The sequence below is a fragment of the Eretmochelys imbricata genome, chromosome 2 (assembly GCF_965152235.1).
Source record: "Eretmochelys imbricata isolate rEreImb1 chromosome 2, rEreImb1.hap1, whole genome shotgun sequence".
Classification (NCBI taxonomy): Eukaryota; Metazoa; Chordata; order Testudines; family Cheloniidae; genus Eretmochelys; species Eretmochelys imbricata.
The window spans coordinates 37,135,579-37,154,168 of NC_135573.1; the positions used below are offsets into that span (position 1 = coordinate 37,135,579).

The following is an 18,590-nucleotide window of genomic DNA, read 5'->3' on the forward strand; positions in this document are numbered from 1 at the left end:
TAGGAAATTTCCATCTCTGATAGAAGAGCTGAGGAAGAGGAAGCAGGTTATTCAACTTGGATGAATGCTTGAGAGCTTTCTCCAAGAGATGCTCCCTATAGCTTAATTCTATTGAAAAGGGCTGGGATGATGTGCACTGTAGCCATTTGGATGGACAGGGACAGACTGGTGGTGGATTTAGACCACCTTGTTCCTTTGTAGAGAGCTGCCACAAGGTACAATGAGGTTAGGCTGCTCTGGTGTGTGTATGGAAGGATCTGGTAGACATTTGGACAGCAAGGTCATTGCTTTTTCCTACACCATTGTTTGTGCTCGGATGGTCTGACAATATAGGCAGGTCTGGTTTCCTCATCTTTTTTTTAAAAATAAAAAAAAAAAAAAGGAAAAGTTACAGATTAGAGGTATGGAATAACTCCCATATGAGGTGAGATTAAAAAAAACTGGGAACGGTCATTTTAGAAAAGACTATTAAATGGGGGGAGGGGAAGGGAATATGATAGAGGTCTATAAAATCATGAATGGTGTGGAGAAAGTGAATAGGGAAGTGTTATTTACCCTTTCACAAACACAAGAACCAGGGGTCACCCAGTGAAATTAATAGACAGTTGGTTTAAAACAAACAGAAGGAAGTACTTCTTCACACAGTGCACAGTCTACCTGTGGAATTCTGCCAGAGAATGCTATGAAGACCAAAAATATAAGTGGGTTCAAAAAATAATTTAGATAAATTCCTGGAGGATAGGTCCATCAATGTCTATTAGCCAAGGTGATCAGGGACGCAACTCCATTCTTCAGGTGTTCCTAACCCTTTTGACTGCTAGAAGCTGGGACTGGATGATGGGATGGATCACTCGATAATTGCCCTGTTCTGTTTATTCCCCCAGTACGGACGTTTTTATGTTCTTATGATTGTCATCAGTGAATGTCTGTTTATATGAAATGTCTTACGACTGCTGAGAAAGCAAGTAGCTGTTGTTGGATGCTGGACTATTTGTCTGGCTTCAGAAAATGTTAATGTGGCCCTTCTGGTCTTGAGGGATGGAGGTTCACTGACTGACCTTTTCACGGTCAAGAAATGAAACCCTTCTTAATTCCAAAAGTCCAAGTAGAAATAACTATCTGCCTGCCAGGGTTCAGAGCTTTTATTATTTAACTCTAAAATTAATTCCACTAAATCTAGACTGTTGCTGCATTTTTTTGGGTGTATGATAATTTAGAGGCTTTACAAATTCCATAATAGGAGAGGTCATGGCTGAAGAAGCTGGGTGTATTGTATTCTATGATGATTAAGTTTGACATGTTAGCTCTATGTATTTTTTTTATTATGGAATTTGGTGTTCCTACCTTATATTAGACTCATTTGATAATAGGCACTTGTAGAGGAAACACTGTGAATGTCTGTGTATTTAGGGTCCTAAGATTTTTTTGAGTAGTAATTGGGATTAGACTCATAGTATTTCAAATTAGCTCTTAATTTTTATTGTATAGATTTGAAATAGTGACTATTTTTTTGTAGACATCCTTTTATTCATTTTAATATAGATAGTGAAGTTTGACCTCAAAGCTTATTCTATGAAGGCACAGCGACTGTTTCCGGGAGTGAAGAAATTTCTTAATCTCTGACGCAAATTTGCTGGGCAGCCACTCGGAAATGTGTGTAGTCTTTTTGCTTGGCACCAGAGGGGAAAGGCTGTAGGATCTTTGGAGGGACAGCTTTACCTAATAGCAACACTAGTCTTTTCTAATTCTAGGTAACTAATTTATGGAGTTTGGCTGTTTATTTTAATTGATGCTTTGCTCTTCCCAAGTGTGTGACTAAGGTTTGAATTTCTGGGGTGTGGAAATTTTTTTTGTTTTGGGGTAAGATTTGTCCAGAAAACTTGGTTAGACAAGTGACAGAGCAGTTCCTGTAGGGAAAATTGGCTGCATACATTGGACCACTGTGCTTGATTGTAAACGTGGGTGCATAGGAGGCACATCGGTTTGCACTGGTGAATCTGAAGAGCAGAAATTCAACTTATAAGTAGGACATTTTTTGTTTTGATGTTTATTTGGTGATGGTCTCTCTAGTTGATGTTTTAAGTAGCTGATTATTCACTTAAGACCCTTGTCTCCTCTTATAGAGGATCTTATGTCTCTTCTGGATGCTGACATACATTCTGCTCACCCAAGTGTCATTATTGATGCTGATGCTATGTTTTCAGAAGATATTAGTTACTTTGGTTATCCATCCTTTCGGCGTTCATCACTTTCCAGGCTAGGCTCATCCCGAGGTAATTTTGCATCTTTTTTTTTTCTTTGTAATAAGTAGTTTCCTGTGCAAAAAGCTAGTGATAGTACACACTAGTTAGTCTTTGATTTGTGTGCACAAATTGATTAATTGATAAACATTAAGTCTCTAATAGTTTTGATAATATCAATAGTAAAATTTTTGAATATGAACAGGTAAGTTCTGCAAAAATCACAAGAGCGACTTTGAAGTTTGTCTGATGTTAATCATTTTTTTAAAGAAATTTTGCATGAAACTTTTAAAATCACAAATACCTACTAATTATTTTTGAAACCACAAATGCCTACTAATTATCTTCATGTATCTAATTGAGAATGTTAATTCTGATCTAAAAGTAATACTCAAATTTGATATGACATGCAGCATTCTGAAAGCTAGTTTCTTTGGTTTAGGTTGCTCAGTATGCAGTGCTCTTCTAATTTTCTTAACTAGTTAACTTAATAATAAATGAGTGAAGGCAATTTTAAATGAGGGAGGGAAATGAGAGGTGGACTGTGCTCTTTTTGAAGCATTTTTGGAAATGGGCTTGTAACTGTCTAAGGTTAATGAACACCTTGAATAGTAGGAAGTCATTACAAATGCTTAGAAAAGTGTATTAAATCTTAATATTTATGGCATAGAATCTGCAGCTTTTTCTTCATAGCTTCTTGAAGATAATTCTACTCAATAGATGCCCAGAGCATTTTACAAACTGTTAATCCAACCTCTGCCATGATTGCTCATTTAGTACAGCTCTAACCTGTTTCATAATTCTGTTTTCTTCATTAGTATATTAACTGCTGAGCATATAATTGCTTGATACAAATTATCAGTTGAGGGTCAGTATGTTTCCGAATGAGCAGGTTCAATGTTATGTGAACTTTACCTACAGGGCAAGGTGTCATGTTTGACTTATGTAAAAACTTGTTCCTGTTTGTCTAGTATAGCAAAAGACCCAAGATTTTGAGGAATTTATTGAAAGGATGATACAGTAGTGGGACCATTTCATACATGTAATTCCAATTGAATCTTATGAACATAAATGAGGTACTTAATGGGTTAAATGCATTATGTGCATGTACAAATATTCAACATTTGACATAACTCCTTCTAAATCCCTCCTTTTTTTTTTCCCTTTCCTAAGGTTATTCTATGTAAGACGTTACCACGAATTTTATAATCCTTATTTTCCATGCATAGTTGACTCTTGGAAAGTTAGTTTGATTACCTGATTTAAAAAATTTATCTGCATGAGCGAACTGCAGAGTACTGGCTTTAGACAGTTTGTAGGCCAATTGGAAGGGAAGCATTTTGGTAAGGAACACTTTCCTACAAGGATCCTTTTTAAAACTTGTCTGACTCTTGAAAAGTTTTCATTTGAATACTTAAAAAAACAAAACAGAAAACAACAACAAAAAAACACCACCAGATATGCTTTAATGTATTCAATCCAGTCCTGTAAAACGTTGCTTTAAACAAAAGGGGTTGGATTATCAAATTTTTACAAGAGCCTTTTAAAAAGATTGCTTTGTCTTTAACCTTTTCAAGTTCTTATTTTTGGGAAACTTGTTATGAGACTCTCTAATAAATACTCTGTTTTGGCTTGCTTAAATGTATCTAACATGTCATAGATTAATTAGATGATCTTGTTATTAGATAAACCATCATAGGGTAAAACTTCAGGGCATATCATACTATAAAACCTTAAATTACCTTGTTAAATACATTTTGGCTTTTTACCACTCTGAGTAAAAAATGAAGCATTATGCTTTCAGTAGTGCACAAACTACCTGATTTTCTTATTTCTAGAAATAACTTTATTTTTAGTTTCATTCATATGTTATATATGGTAGTAATAAGTACATGTGCTTGAAAGGGTTAATATATTGAATGTTGCATGTCAGGATTTTTTTATATATCAGTATTTTAAATTTTTGTGAATAGATTTAACTGCTGTTAGTTGCATCCTGAAGGGTCTTTACTAGAGAGTGGCTTACTTTTATCCCACTGGTGTGACCCAATTGCATACCAGTTCTCCTTCTTCCCTTAGAGAGAGACTCTGAGCTGTTGCGTGAACGTGAGTCCGTTTTACGTTTGCGTGAACGAAGGTGGCTTGATGGAGCCTCATTTGATAATGAAAGGGGCTCTACAAGCAAGGAAGGGGAGCCAAACCTGGATAAGAAGAATACACCTGTTCAAAGCCCAGTCTCGTTAGGGGAAGACTTGCAATGGTGGCCAGATAAGGTACTGAGAATTTTTTGGCTCCTTTATATGCTTAGTACATTGCATGTAACTGATCTTATTTTTCCATAGAAATGTCTGTACTTCTGATTTCCCTGGAAAAATCTTGATTTTTTTTGTAAGTGTGATATTGAAGTAAAATGATTCCTAATGTGCTTCTTTAGTTTTGTTTATATTATTGCTATTCATGCCCTTACAACTGAGGTTCAATTGCCACTTCTTTTCTGACCTATTTCATCTCTGTGGCTGCCACTCATGCGGGCAACAACCAGAGAAATCTCAAAGAACTTAAGCTCTCTCTTCCATTAAACAATTTCCCGTTTCCTGTTGAGTTGCACTTATGCATTGGAGTGAATGGTCATATTCATGTCCAGCTCCTTTAAAAGAGGGTTGTATTTTGATTAGTTCAGTTCTTTCAGTTCTGTTTACATTTATTCTGTTTTGTCATGCTTGGTTATGTAAATAAGTGAAGATCAAGAGCTGCACAAATAGTAATTAAGTATCCATCTGGCCTTGGTAGCTGGACCCACTTGCACCCCATATTCCATCTCCATGGGAGCCCAGGCTAAAATTTCAGGTATTCGAGTAGATGCAGAGTGTGCATTCCACCTAGGTGTGTGCGTGTCCAGCGCACTGGAGCTGGAGTCTGTTTCTTAGCTGTACCTCTAGACGGGCGGTGCTTGTGGCTATGACCCCTCCCCTGGCAAAATGAGACAGTGCTGTCCTGACCCCCCTCGGTTTCTTCTCAAAGCCCATGGCTGGAGCCAGAGCTTTGTGGTGTTGTAGTCTCACAACCTCTTATTTAGTCTTAGCCTAGTTTATTATATATAGTAAGTTAGCTAGTAGTCAATAGTTAGTGTTAGTTGATAGTGTCCCTGGTGAAGCTGTTACTGGGGTTAAACACTGTTCTTCGTGTGTAGGTGTGATCCCCACAGTGACTCCGACTTGGTCTCGGTGAAGCGCCCCTTAAAGAGCACTGTTAGATTTGTAAATCATTTAAAAAGAGGACTCAGGTGGCACAGGACCTTTGCCTCAAGAAGCCCCTACTTGAACAGGACATGCGGCCTGATTTGGTACCAAGGGCCTGTTAGGCCAAAGATGAGCCTTGGGCTCGGAGAGCACTCTTGCCCCTCCTTCTAGGGTAGGCGCCTTGCGAGAGAGGTGGAGAAGCTGTTCTCTGTCATCGGCACCAAGGAAGAGGTCTCATAAGACCATTCGGGACTATTCTAGGTTGCAGGGCAACTCCTCCACCTCCCCCAGGAAAAACGTGGACCAGCATGGAATTGGATCTGCCACCAGAATGGCTGGGGTACTTCTGACGCTTCCCTGTTACTGAGTGGGAAGGGCAGAAACCCCATATCGTTGACCCTGGTTCTGGCCTCTGGGTATCCGTTGAGTTCAGTACCAATGAGGAGATACAAGTACCGAATGTGTTGATGCTTTGTACACTTATGACAGCTGCAGACCTCCTCTGCCTTTTGGTCCCAACCTCACTGTTGGTCCAGGACTTTCCCCAGGCTGCCTCACCTATAACCCCTCTAATGGAGTGAGCCGCTGAACCTTCATGTTGGTCAGCACTGCATCCCGACGCTTCCATCCCCATGGTGGGGATGGAGACAGCACCAGAATCGTGTGGGGGACTTCGTCCCTGCTGCATTTGATGCCACAAGCACTCCCATAGCGGCTCTCACCACCTTTGACATCAAAGTATTGGAGCCCTTCCCTACTGTTGTTTGCACTGGGATGTTTTATGCCACGTAGTTGCATCCAAGGGCATCCAAGCGGAATTCCTCCAAGAGAACATGCACAAACTGGTGGACATTTTACAAGTGGTTGCTGAAGGTGGCTCCAGAGAGGAGCTTTTCACCCACGTCGACACCATGTTGCGTTTGCTTGACTCTCTGGGACTCATTTTAAACATCGCAGAGTCAACCTTGGCTCCCACTCAAAAAATTGAGTTCATTGAGGCCCTGTTAGATTCCACGAGGTTGAGAGTGTTGCTGCCGACCGACCGCTTCCAGGCAATTCAACGGCTCTGTGTCAGTCTGCAATATCAGTCTGTCTTCTTCCTTTACCCATTCTCTCCTGTCTTCCTTGCTCAGCAGTTCTTTTGATATTCTATTTTTGGGCTTCCCACTTCTCTGGTTTATTTGCCCTCTTGCCAAGCTAGCGGTAAAGAGCTTGCAGAGGTTTGTCACTTTCCATGTCTATCTGCTGACCTTGACTACCACTTCCTCCATCCTGGTACTCAGGCTGAACAGTGTGGATACTTGGAAAAACTGTTCATTTTTGAATAAGTGCATTTCAACCCATGCCTGGAATTCTGAAGTACAACCTAAACATGTAACTCTGAATTGTTAAATCAGTGCTTTTGGCCCTCTGACTTGTCTTAACAGTAGGATGAAGAAAGTCATGTAGACAAAATATTTAGCAAATTATATAAAATCACTGAGATTCCGTACAGACTTTATATTTATTATTTTATTACTATACATTTAGATTGCAGTAGCACCTGAAGGCCACAATGGGTTGGTGTTCTATTCTATTTAGCTGTTCAATCTTTTAATAAACTTGAGTCCCTCCTTCATGGAGCTTGCAGTATAAAAGACAGGACATGACAGATGGATGAGACAAACAAGCAGGCGGAGGTATAGGGAGTGAAGGTAGAGGCTGGGGTATAGGGAGTGAAGGTGACTGGGTAATAAATATAAGGTATACCCAATTTGTAGCTGTCAGAGGTTGTTGGAAATTTCCCAGTGGAATGTTTTTCAGTTAGAGAATGCTAATTCATCTAAATTAGGGACTATTCATTTTTTACAAGAAGCAAGCAGGATCCTATCTGTTTTCCTGCCAGGTTACCCACGTGGCTCCTTGGCAGTCTGACTGATGAGAAACCAGGGCTCATTTTCATCTCATCTGTTGGGCTGCCATGAAGCAAGGCCTCCAGGCTTCTTGCTCCTCTAGAGCTCAGAGGTTGTCTGACAGGGAGCCTGGAAGTCCTGAGTGGTATGGCTCCTTGGCAGCCCAGGCTCCCAGATGTCGAGAGTCCACAGCTTCCGGGCAGCCAGCTGATCAGATTGTCCCTGGGCTGGGGACCCCAAGGGTTTCCATTTTGCAGAGAATTTCAAAGTTCTATTTTTTCATTCCAAACCAGAGAGAAAGCAACTTTCAGAATACCCAAATCCTCCAGTAAATGGAATTATTTTTCTCTGCAGCACTCTGGTAGCTATTCAGTAGCTGTGATAGCAACTCGCCATCTACCTAGCTGTTCTTGGGTTGCTGTTTTCTGTATAAAGAATACTCTAATTCATATTATATCCTCTCATACAATGCTGTATGTGTATACTTCCTAGTTAAATTTGTTACTGAATAATATCTTAATGTATTTTGGTATTATATAAGATGCATTTGTAAAATGAACCTTCAACTAGTAATAATTTACTGCTCACACTTCATATGCATATTCTAGTGAATACTTCACACTCAACTATTGTAAATGTCTTGTTTTTAATACAGTTATCACAAAGATAAAACTTACTTACAATTTTTGAGGAAGCTTACCTTAAGTCAACATAGCATGTAATATTTCATTAATTCAGAATCATCTTGGAGTGAATATTTGGGCCTCTGTTTATAAATGTAACTATGAAATGGCATCTTTTTTTTTAAAGCAATTTTTGTAATGATATCAGATAAACAGCTCTTGCAATTTTTTGTTTCACGTGAATGAAGACTATCAATAAACATTTTGGGAAGCCTGAATTAAAAAAACAGATACTGTCAGCAATATGGGTACATTTAAAAGTGCTATTCTTGTCTGATTGTGGGTCTAACCTACATAATATGATGGCCCCTCTAGCCACAGTATGAGTGTGTAAATCCAGAGGGGGGGGTGTACACACCCCTACCTTGAAGGTCTCTAAACCTTTGGAATATTTATAAATGTTTCATCTACGGTTTACAAATGTCATAATTATACCATGTTATGTATGGTTTCCTGTGTGTGTGTAGGGTACATCACAAAACATGTTTAGACATTTCTTCCCTAAGGATTTTAAAACATTCATTTGAGGAACAATGCACAAAATTACTGAGGAGTTATGAAAATAAGAGTGTATTGTTGATCAGTGCTCATTTTATACACTTGTGTGTTTATAAACAATTCCTCTGGCAATTTAATGTGCTTGACTGTTCTGGGGGCAAAAAAAAACAAAAAAAAACCTAGTCTTTTTAAACTACTAGAATCTAAATGGCTATAGGAGCTCACAACATGGCAGTTGATTTGCAATCAGTATCCAATGAAAGAAATGACCTGATCTCTTGGAAGAATTTTTGGTTTTTCATATAACGGGGGAGATCAGATTATGTGCTGAATCTGTGTTACGTAATAGTATATTACTATACATATGGTATACATCATGTGAAATGCACTTTTTTTATTTGTATTTATGAATATATATAATACTATAAAGACACAACTTTTAAAGCATATGCAAAAAGGGGGAGTGTGATGGCTTTAATGTCCAGCCTTAACCTCTGACTCCCTCATCCTTATTGTTGTGTTTGCTCTTTGGGGAGGGGGGGAAAATGCTTTTGAGAAAGAGAGAGAAATCTGAGCTACTCAGTTTGCCTGCTAAAATGGAGCCATTTCTTAATGGAGCTATCTTGAAAATTTTTGGAAGAACTGATTTTCCAGTTGAGGAACTGATTTTAAAACTTTTGTAACTTTAAACTATCAGAACCAATTTAATAACAAAATCAACCTGTCCCCAAAATGCCTCCCCTCTTTCCCAAAAAAACCCAAACGAAAACCAGTTTGATTTTTAAAACCTTAGTTTTGCAAAACAAGCTAAATTCAAAGAAAATTAATCTTAATTTTAAGTTGGAAGACTATCCTGAACTGAGAAGGTCTTAAATCCCACTGTTTTTTAAATTCTGTCACCCTGTGCATGAAATTGACAAATTAAGGCCCTGATCCTGTAGTCAGATCTGCATAGGCAGGTTTTCTTTACCTGCATGGAGTTCCCGTTCAAGACACTGGGGATCAGTGTGGACACAGAAGTCCACCCATATGGCTTTGATTGCGGGTTCTGAGTCCTAAAATGTCTATTACTTTAAAACTGCTGAACTTCTTTCTTCTAATGTCTTGAGCCTTAACCTTGAGCTATGTAAAAGTCAAGTGTGATAATTTCTTGCTTAAAATATTTTGACTTTTAACAAAAAAATTCAGATAAGATAGTGTATCTTGTCCCCTTTCCTTCTCTCGCCAGCCATGCTTGTATAATTTAAAAATAGTCAAACAAATTTTGCCGAAACTTAAAATTAAAATACAAATAAAAATTCTCATGGATGATACAGAACGTGCAAATTTCAGTCCCAATAAATGAGAGCCTTGACAAACTAAAGAAAATGGGGCTAAACCAGATAAGAGTGTCACCTTTAAGTAATAGCATGTAAAGATGCGCATATTGGGTTGTGGTACTGAGACACTAACAGAATTTAAAATTAAGGGAACACTGACAACTTGGGTGTGTTAATTTATTATCTTAAAAAAATTCTTGATCACCCTTTAAATGATGTATTTTGAATTAAAAAAACAACTTTCAAAATAAATACAGATGCAGAGAAATGTGTAGAAGGGTGAGAGGCTCAGAGGCAATAAGAGCAATAACAAAAATGCTCATGCCTAGCCTTGTTTCCAGTTCCCCTTTTCTGTGTGCGTACATCTGCCTGCTACTTGTTGTCAGTTCAGCTCTCTTCCCATTACTCCTCACCATACTCCAGCAGGGTGTGAAGAAAGACATGTTCAGTCACCAAAAATGTAATTGACTGTACACAAAGGTGCTGTCAAATGTATAATGTAAAAGATTTCAAATATATTTTTCTCAAATCTTGTGGTTATGGTATTTTTAGTAGTCACTGATAACGGTAATGGGTGCAAAAATTTCCACATGGAAATGGGACTTTTCCAAACTGATAAATTCTGCCCCTAATAGGACACTTATCTGTAACATTTAAATATCCTTCCTTTTGTATCTTTAAACCAAAAACCACACTGTCATAAATATTTTGTGGCTGTGAATTGAATTTTTTTAATGTGATTGGCAAATTGTGATATTACTGAACTGAAGGAAAATAACTTCCTGAATAAAAGATCTTGAATATTTCATTATTTGTTTCCGAAAGTATGATCAGCTTCAGGCAACACATTAGATAACTTCTTTTTAACTACTGAATTTTAAATTCAGTGGAACTCTAATAGTACAGATGACTTGATGAAAATTTCGGTAACCATTGTAAGCTCTGTTTTGCACACTTGACATTTTTTGTTTGTTAAAATCTGCTGTTACTCAAAAAGTTTTAGTATATAGCACTGCCATTTTAGACTTCATCTTTTTCATTTGTAGGATGGAACAAAGTTTATTTCTATTGGAGCTCTGTATTCTGAGCTTGTGGCAGTTAGCAGTAAAGGGGAACTTTATCAGTGGAAATGGAGTGAATCAGAGCCTTATAGAAATGCACAGGTACTGTACATCCTTAAATCTATCTTTAAAATAATTCTGTATGTATGAATTTATAAAATAATAACCTCTTTTATGCTTTCAAAGAATCCTTCATTACATCATCCACGAGCAATGTTTTTGGGGTTAACCAACGAAAAGATAGTGCTCCTTTCTGCAAATAGTATCAGAGCAACTGTAGCCACAGAAAATAACAAGGTATGAGATCCTTTTCTTTGTTGTTGAGTTCATGATAAAACTTTTGGGGTTTTTTCAGCCACTGTTTTGCTCTATGAAGAATAAGTAAACCAAAGTCTGCAGCTATAAGTCAGTAGTACAAATTGATTTCATTATAAAGATCATAGTGAATAATTTTTGTTGACAGGTTCAGCTTTCATAATTATCTTCTTTTGTACTATAGCAATTTAAATCAAAGGCAGTTCTGAGGTCTTTCTGTGAGCAAAGATTAAAAGGTGGTCCCAGCCTCCAGGGACTCTTAAGCAATGAAAGCCTGTCCATCTTATCAAATTTCAAAAAACTGTTAATTTTTTACTGCTGCACTGAAATCTCAGGTTAGAGAGGCCTAATTCTGGAATGGAGTTGTAGCAAAAAATATTAAGGATTTAAAGATTTTTGAGCTCCAAGTACAGTAAAACAGATTATACAAACAGTAAGTTTGTTTTGACCAATAATAGACGAATCTCAGAAAGTTTAGAGTTAAAATGCGGTTTGGTTAAATATCCAAATTTGCTGAAATGCTTTGACCAGGAGTACCCTTTCAGTTTTTTGGTACTTTCATTTTCTGGCTGAGACCAGAACTGGAAGGGAAAATTTACCAGATTAATCAAAACTTTAAAGGGCCAGTTCTAAGACTGGAGTGAAGAATTGGGCTGATGATACTTTTCCCAAACTGATTCATCCTGAAAAATGTAAAGAGTTTGTTTAGGATGCAGTGTTGTTTTTTTTCGCCTCCCCTTCCTTTTAGGTTGCTACCTGGGTGGATGAAACTTTAAGCTCTGTAGCTTCTAAATTGGAACACACTGCACAGACATACTCAGAGCTGCAGGGAGAACGGATAGTTTCACTACATTGTTGTGCTCTTTATACCTGTGCTCAGCTAGAGAACAACTTGTACTGGTGGTAAGTATATATGGTATTGAATATATTTGTCCAAAAGTATCTGCAAACTCATTATAATGACAAAGCTTCCTTGCAGTTCACATGTTATAGTTCTAGTGATGAAGTTCTGTAACTCTGCTTTCATGGCTTATACTATCCTTGAGGGAAGTATTTGTATTATTGCACGCTATGATTACAAAAGAGGAAAGATATTGTGCCTAAAGCATTGGACCTGGCGGGAATCAAGAGATCTGGGTTTTATTCCTTGCTCTGCCACAAGCTTCCTGTGTGACCTTGAGGAAGTAATTGAAACTATTGGGGTTTTTTTTTTTATTTTGTTTTTTGTAAAATGGGATATTGTGATACTTTGTGAAGTTAAATTCATTAGTATTCAGATAGGATAGTGATAGAAAAGTTGGTAAAGAAATGATTCTAGAGAAGGCTGTTTTTGCTAATAGTGCTGTGAAACATAGTGAACGTTGTAAAACTGATACCATTATTGTATTGTAGCTGAGGAGCAGCTATATAATACAGTGAGATGCCACTGACTGAGGTGTCAAGGGTCCAGACGTGCCTGTAAAGATGTACTTTCATCGTTGGATTCTGATGACTGACTGCATAGAGTATGAAAGCCTTGCTAAGAGCTACGAAATTTAGGACATTAGACTGAGACTGTGCAATATAGATAATGAAAAAAATTGTCTTGTCAAGTTGGGTTGTCATCTGCAGATCCAGATAATTGAGTTGTTCTTACTGGGAAAATAAATGCTGGTTGGCTGAATGTTCTCCCCCGGTGTTACATAGTTTCACAAAGTAGTTTTTAATATATTTTGTATCTTTCAGGTCTTTACAAATAATATAGAAAACAAACTTACCTGTGTACACTGTCCTTTTTCTCCCATAGAGCTCTGTGGCTAGAATGTTAGGCAGTCTGATTCATAAACTATATTGTTGGCTTAAATGCATGCTGAAAAATTGGATGAAATAACCTCCCATAAATTGTTAAAACATTTCTATTTGTAAAACTTCACTGAATTTTTAAAATGTCAAGTTTTCTGGACATAAAAAGGTAGAAGTTGATGATGATTTTTCCAAGCATGTAAAAAAATGAAAATACATTTCTAATTACAATGAGTTGACATGCATATCCGTGCCATTTTCAGTGCCCACCTTGTTTTTACCTGTGCTTCACTTAAGAGTTATGCTAATCTAAACAAGCCTTGCTTACAGTGGCAGGGATCTCCAGTAGCTTTTGTTATAGTGGGATTAAATACTCGCTGACCAGTTACTTGCAAGCACCGAAAATTTGAGATACTAAATATCTTTCTGTTTGGGGTGTTTGCTAAATATTAACCAGAAGCCAAACAAAATCACAGCCAGATATATGAGGAAGCTGTATTTTACTCCTAATTTTGAAATTTGGGGCAGAGCGGTAGTAGAAATCACAACTTTCTGATTTTTTTTTTTTCTCTTGACTGTAAAACCAATGCCATTGTGAACACAGTTCATTCTAGAGCATCACTCAGCATAGCAACCAGTAAACCACAACTTTGTGGGGACCGTAATACTGGAAACTTTTGCATGCCTTCTTACCTTTTTTGAATAATAAGCCCATTGTATTTAAGAGGTTTGTTTGTTATGCTATTTAAAAAATAACTACAAATTGAATTATCCTGCAGGGCCCTTCACTAGTTAGGTATGCTTAACTTCAACATTGATGATCATGTATTTGTCATCAGATTATGGAGACATAAGCGACTATTAATCATGATGATTCTTTTCCCAAAAAAATCTAAATTGCTGACAGGCATGGTAGAGAGAGCATCCGATGCTGTTTATACTGTGGCTAGGCTATGGTAAAAAGGTGTCTTGTATGTAAATCCATATTATCTAAATAAAATTGGCTTAACTCTTTTTGTATCCGTGTACGCACAGTTTACCACCTCTAGCTGTATAGTCTGAGGTTATAACTTGACTTGCTAAAATCAAGGTAAGGGTGTTAGGGTTTTCATTTGAGTTGTAGCTGGATCAGTCTAACTCGACTGGGGGGAGAAAGTATCTAGATGAGGAAAAAATATGATGACTTGGAAATCTCACTTAGGGCATGACCACACCAGGACAAAGTATTTTTAACCGGTGCTTTAAAAAACATACAACCTCCCAACACCACTCTTTTCTCCAGGAAGGAAAAGGCCGGTGAGCTTTGGGAATTGTTGCCAGTCATGGTGAGGACAGCCTCAATATGTTTAGGGACTGATTGCCAAAAAGAGTTGGTATTTGCTAGTTAATTGCTTTTGCATTTCAAGAAAATTGTTTCAAGTTGTACTTGTTACCTGTTTTGCCCTTGGTGCATGTATCCTTGCTGCTATCCAGAGCTGATCCTGGCACTCAGTACAGAGTAGAGCAGTAAGAACCCATATACAAAAAGTTCTTGTGGTGTTTACATAGAGTTCTAGTGGGCATAGTGGGGAGAATATTGTAATTGCTTCTCATCCTCAATCTCTTGAATGGCAGCACATCTTCCATCTGCTGCGTTGTCAGGCTGGTGTGACAATGTAGTATTTTAAAAATATATTTAAATAGCATTACCTTGTTCTTTGTTGAGCTAGATTCAAAATGCCATTATGATCAGATGACTTGAAATTGACCCCTTTTTCCTGAATGCATCTCTGTATAGTGCAAATTATATCTGCATTTAACACTGAAAGTGCTGCAAGTGGTGGTTTTTCCTTGTTTCTTTAGCAGAATTGCAAAGTGAGTTTGATTCTAGATTCTCTGTTGTGATATAGAAAGCAGGACAAAAAGTTTTAGGTTTTTAAATAGTATGTTGAGTTTTCAGTACAGGCAGTTTAAAAAAAATGATTTGTAAAGTGAGCATTTTGATATAAGAGCATTTGAGAGTGAGGTGGAGTGAATATGGGACAGCAAGATGTCACTTTTGCTGAGGGCTTTTGGCAGAGTGGTGTTTTACCATGCCTTCCGTTTAAGGGCTTGTCTACACTACCAAGTTTTGTTGACAAAACTTACCTCAACACCCAAAAATCGCCAAAGGGTGTTCATACTTGCTCCCTCTGTCAACAGATCATGTCTACTTTGGGGACACCATCATCGACAAGGTGAGCAATGCACTGTGGGTATGTATCCCACAGTGCAGTGTTGTGGGAAGGAAGAGCTGATCCCCACGCATCTTGGGATCCTCTCCAAGTTCTGCCACAGCCCCCTCCAGCTGCGGAAAGCAGCATCATGAGCAGCTCTGTGAGCTCTCAGTGCGGAGGAATGGCAAAGCAGCACAGCAATCTGTCCCCCTCCCTCTGCAGCAGCAGTCTGCCTGCTGCTGTGTTCCTAGTGCTGGGCAGAACAGGAGCATTCCAGTTATTTACTCTTTGTTTCCCAAATGGAGCAGCACACAGCTACTTCCTGGAGCTTTGAAAGGGGAGGGGCGTATGCTTGCAGGGCAGCAGAGATCAAAACACTGAGCAGAGCAATCAGGGCAGGCATTGTGAGATACTGGCAGAAGCCTATTTATGGACAAAAAAGGGAGGGGAAAAAACAAGTCTCTCATAGCAGTGGAATTTTTTTGTTACCAAAACTGGGCATTTTTTGCAACAAAAGTCCCATTGTAGTGTGTACGTTCTTGCTGTTTTGTCGCCAAAAGGCAGTTTTTGGCGACAAAACTTGCCAATATAGACAGGCCCGAAGTTGTAGTCTTGAGAAGCTCAAGACTATGAACAGACACTTCTTTTGTAGTTCTTGGTTTAATAATTTTGTTTTCTTTCCTTAGGGGAGTAGTTCCTTTTAGCCAAAGGAAGAAGATGCTAGAAAAGGCCAGAGCAAAAAATAAAAAGCCCAAGTCTAGTGCTGGCATCTCTTCAATGCCAAATATCACAGTTGGCACGCAAGTAAGTACAACCACTGTATTGTGAGCTGTCTTAAGTGTTTTGGGAGGGGGATACTGGTTGTCAAAAACATATCAGGCTCTATTCTCCATTTACACTAAGGCCTTGTCTGTGCACAAAAGTTGTATCACTTTTACTGTAGTTAAAGTGCTGCAACCCCCTTCGTGTCAATGCAGCTATGCTGGTATAGCTTATTCCTGTAAATTTAGAGGAATAAGCGGTTACAGTCACAGCTAACTGCACCTCTGACCGCCTCCTGGTATCCCTGAGGGCATGCCACTTAGGTGACGGATAGAGGCCTGAGACCTGTCTCAGGATGGGATCCCATGATCCTTTCTTCCCAGCCTGGGGACTCAGGCTGCAGGTTTCTGCAATTTATTGTAATTATCTCAGTAGGTCTGACTTTAGTTAGGCACCTGCAGTCCTGTTTCAGGGACAATGACAGGGTTAACTGGTGATCAGTCAGCTCTCTGTTTGTTCAGAATAAAAGCATTACAAAGAAAACATCTTATATACATGCCTGGTGACTGCCTAGTCAGTTAATCTCCCACATAGGGACCCTAGTAGGACTAACGTACTTTAGGCCTTCTCCACAGGGCCTGCCTCTCTTGTTCACAGTCTCGTGTTTGTTCTTGGTTTGACTGTGAGTGACTCCTCTGTTCATGGCTGGTATTTTATACCGTTTCAAGTTCTTTGTCTCCCAGGCCTCTTACCAGGTCAGACCAGTATATGCTATTTGCCTTGAGGGAGGTGAGAGCGAAACTTCCACAGATTTGTTACTTGTCTTGTATCACTGGTGAGGATTAGCATCAGTTATCCCTCAGTGACTTCAGTTTTTGCAGAAAACCCTTTAGTTCATCTTTTGAGCCAGGAATACAAATAACATTTAAAATAGATGCAGCTGTTTTTGAATATTCCATGTGTCCATAACATCTGTCACATCTCAATGCAATAGGTAGGACCCTACCAAATTCATTGTCCGTTTTGATAAATTTCAAGGTCATAGGATTTTAAAAAATCTTAAATTTTGTGGTTTCACATATTTAAATCTGCAAGTTTCCGGTGTTGTAATGGTGGGGGTCCTGACCCAAAAGGAGGCTGTGAGGGGCTTGCAAGGCCATTGTTGGGGGTGGGGTTGCGGTATTGCCATCCTTAGTTCTGCACTGCTGCTGGCGGCGACACTGCCTTCAGAGCTGGGCACCCGGCCAGCAGCCACTGAGCTCTGATGGCAGCGCAGAAGTAAGGATGGCAATATTGTGAGCCCCCTACAATAGCCACGTTTCTCAGAAGAGACCAGATTTCACAGTCCCTGACACGTTTTTCACAGCCATGAATTTGGTAGGCCCCTAGCAGTAGGCTTTGAATATTCAGTGTTTCTAAAGCATCACGTGTCACATTAGCTATACCAGTGTAAGGCACCTTCATACCCCTTAATTCCAGAGAAGGGGTTGTATAGATTTTACTACTTTGTTTGGATAGAAAGGTGGATTAAAAAAGTAGAAGAGTACAAAATTAACATGGCATACACATTGAATAGATTTAAAAACTGGCAAACTCTGGGTCTTGAGATGTAATTGTAAATAGGGAATCATCGTTGAATGTCTGTTTCTGCGGGGGTCCTACAGGGATGAGTTCTTGGCCCTATGCTATTTAACATTTTTATCAATGATCTGGAAGAAAACATAAAATCATTACTGATAGAGTTTGCAGACAACACACAAATAGGGGGAGTGGACAGGTCACTGGTAGAGAGAGGCGTGGATTATTTGGTAAGCAGAGCACAAGTAATGTGTTTTAATGCGGCTAAATGTAACCGTATACATCTAGGAACAAAGAATGTAAGCCATACTTATAGAATTGGGGACTCTATCCTGGGAAGTAGTGGTTCTGAAAAAGATTTGGGGATCATGGTGGGTAATGAACTAAACATGATCTCTCAATGCAGTTCTGTGGCCACAGGGGAAAATATGATCCTTGGATGTGTAAACTGGAGATTCTCGAGTAGGAGTAAAGAGGTTATTATGCCTTTGTGTGTGTTAGTGGTGCAGCCACTGCTGGAATTCAGTGTCCAATTTTGATGTCCATAATTCAAGAAGGATGTTGATAAATGGGAGAGGGTTCAGAGAAAAGTCATATGAATGATATTAAAGGATTAGAAAACCTGTCTTATAGTGATGGGCTCAAGGAACTCAATATATTTACTAGGGCTGTTGATTAATCGCAGTGAACTCACGCGATTAACTAAAAAAAAAAAATTAATTGCGATTAATGGCCGTTTCAATTGCACTGTTAAAAAATAGAATATCAATTGAAATTTCTTAAATATTTTGGATATTTTTCTACATTTTCAAATATTGATTTCAATTACAATACAGAATACAAAGTGTACAATGATCACTTTATATTATTTGTATTAAATATTTACACTGTAAAAACAATAAAGGAAATAGTATTTTTCAATTCACCTCATACACATACCGTAGTGCAAGCTCTTTATTGTGAAAGCGCAAGTTACGAATGTAGATTTTTTTTTGTTACATAAATGCATTCAAAAACAAAACAATG

General features: G+C 38.5%; 1 protein-coding gene across 1 annotated transcript in view; it reads left to right on the top strand.

Annotated features, from left to right (window-relative positions):
- The window catches only part of UBR5 (ubiquitin protein ligase E3 component n-recognin 5), a 142,136-nt gene that overhangs the window by 45,793 nt on the left and 77,753 nt on the right, over positions 1-18,590 (top strand). Inside the window, exons 8-13 of the mRNA XM_077809900.1 lie at positions 2,124-2,273; positions 4,302-4,513; positions 10,918-11,034; positions 11,119-11,229; positions 11,996-12,150; positions 15,911-16,028. Of these exons, the coding sequence (XP_077666026.1) occupies positions 2,124-2,273; positions 4,302-4,513; positions 10,918-11,034; positions 11,119-11,229; positions 11,996-12,150; positions 15,911-16,028 (863 nt within the window). The remainder of the gene's footprint in view (positions 1-2,123; positions 2,274-4,301; positions 4,514-10,917; positions 11,035-11,118; positions 11,230-11,995; positions 12,151-15,910; positions 16,029-18,590) is intronic.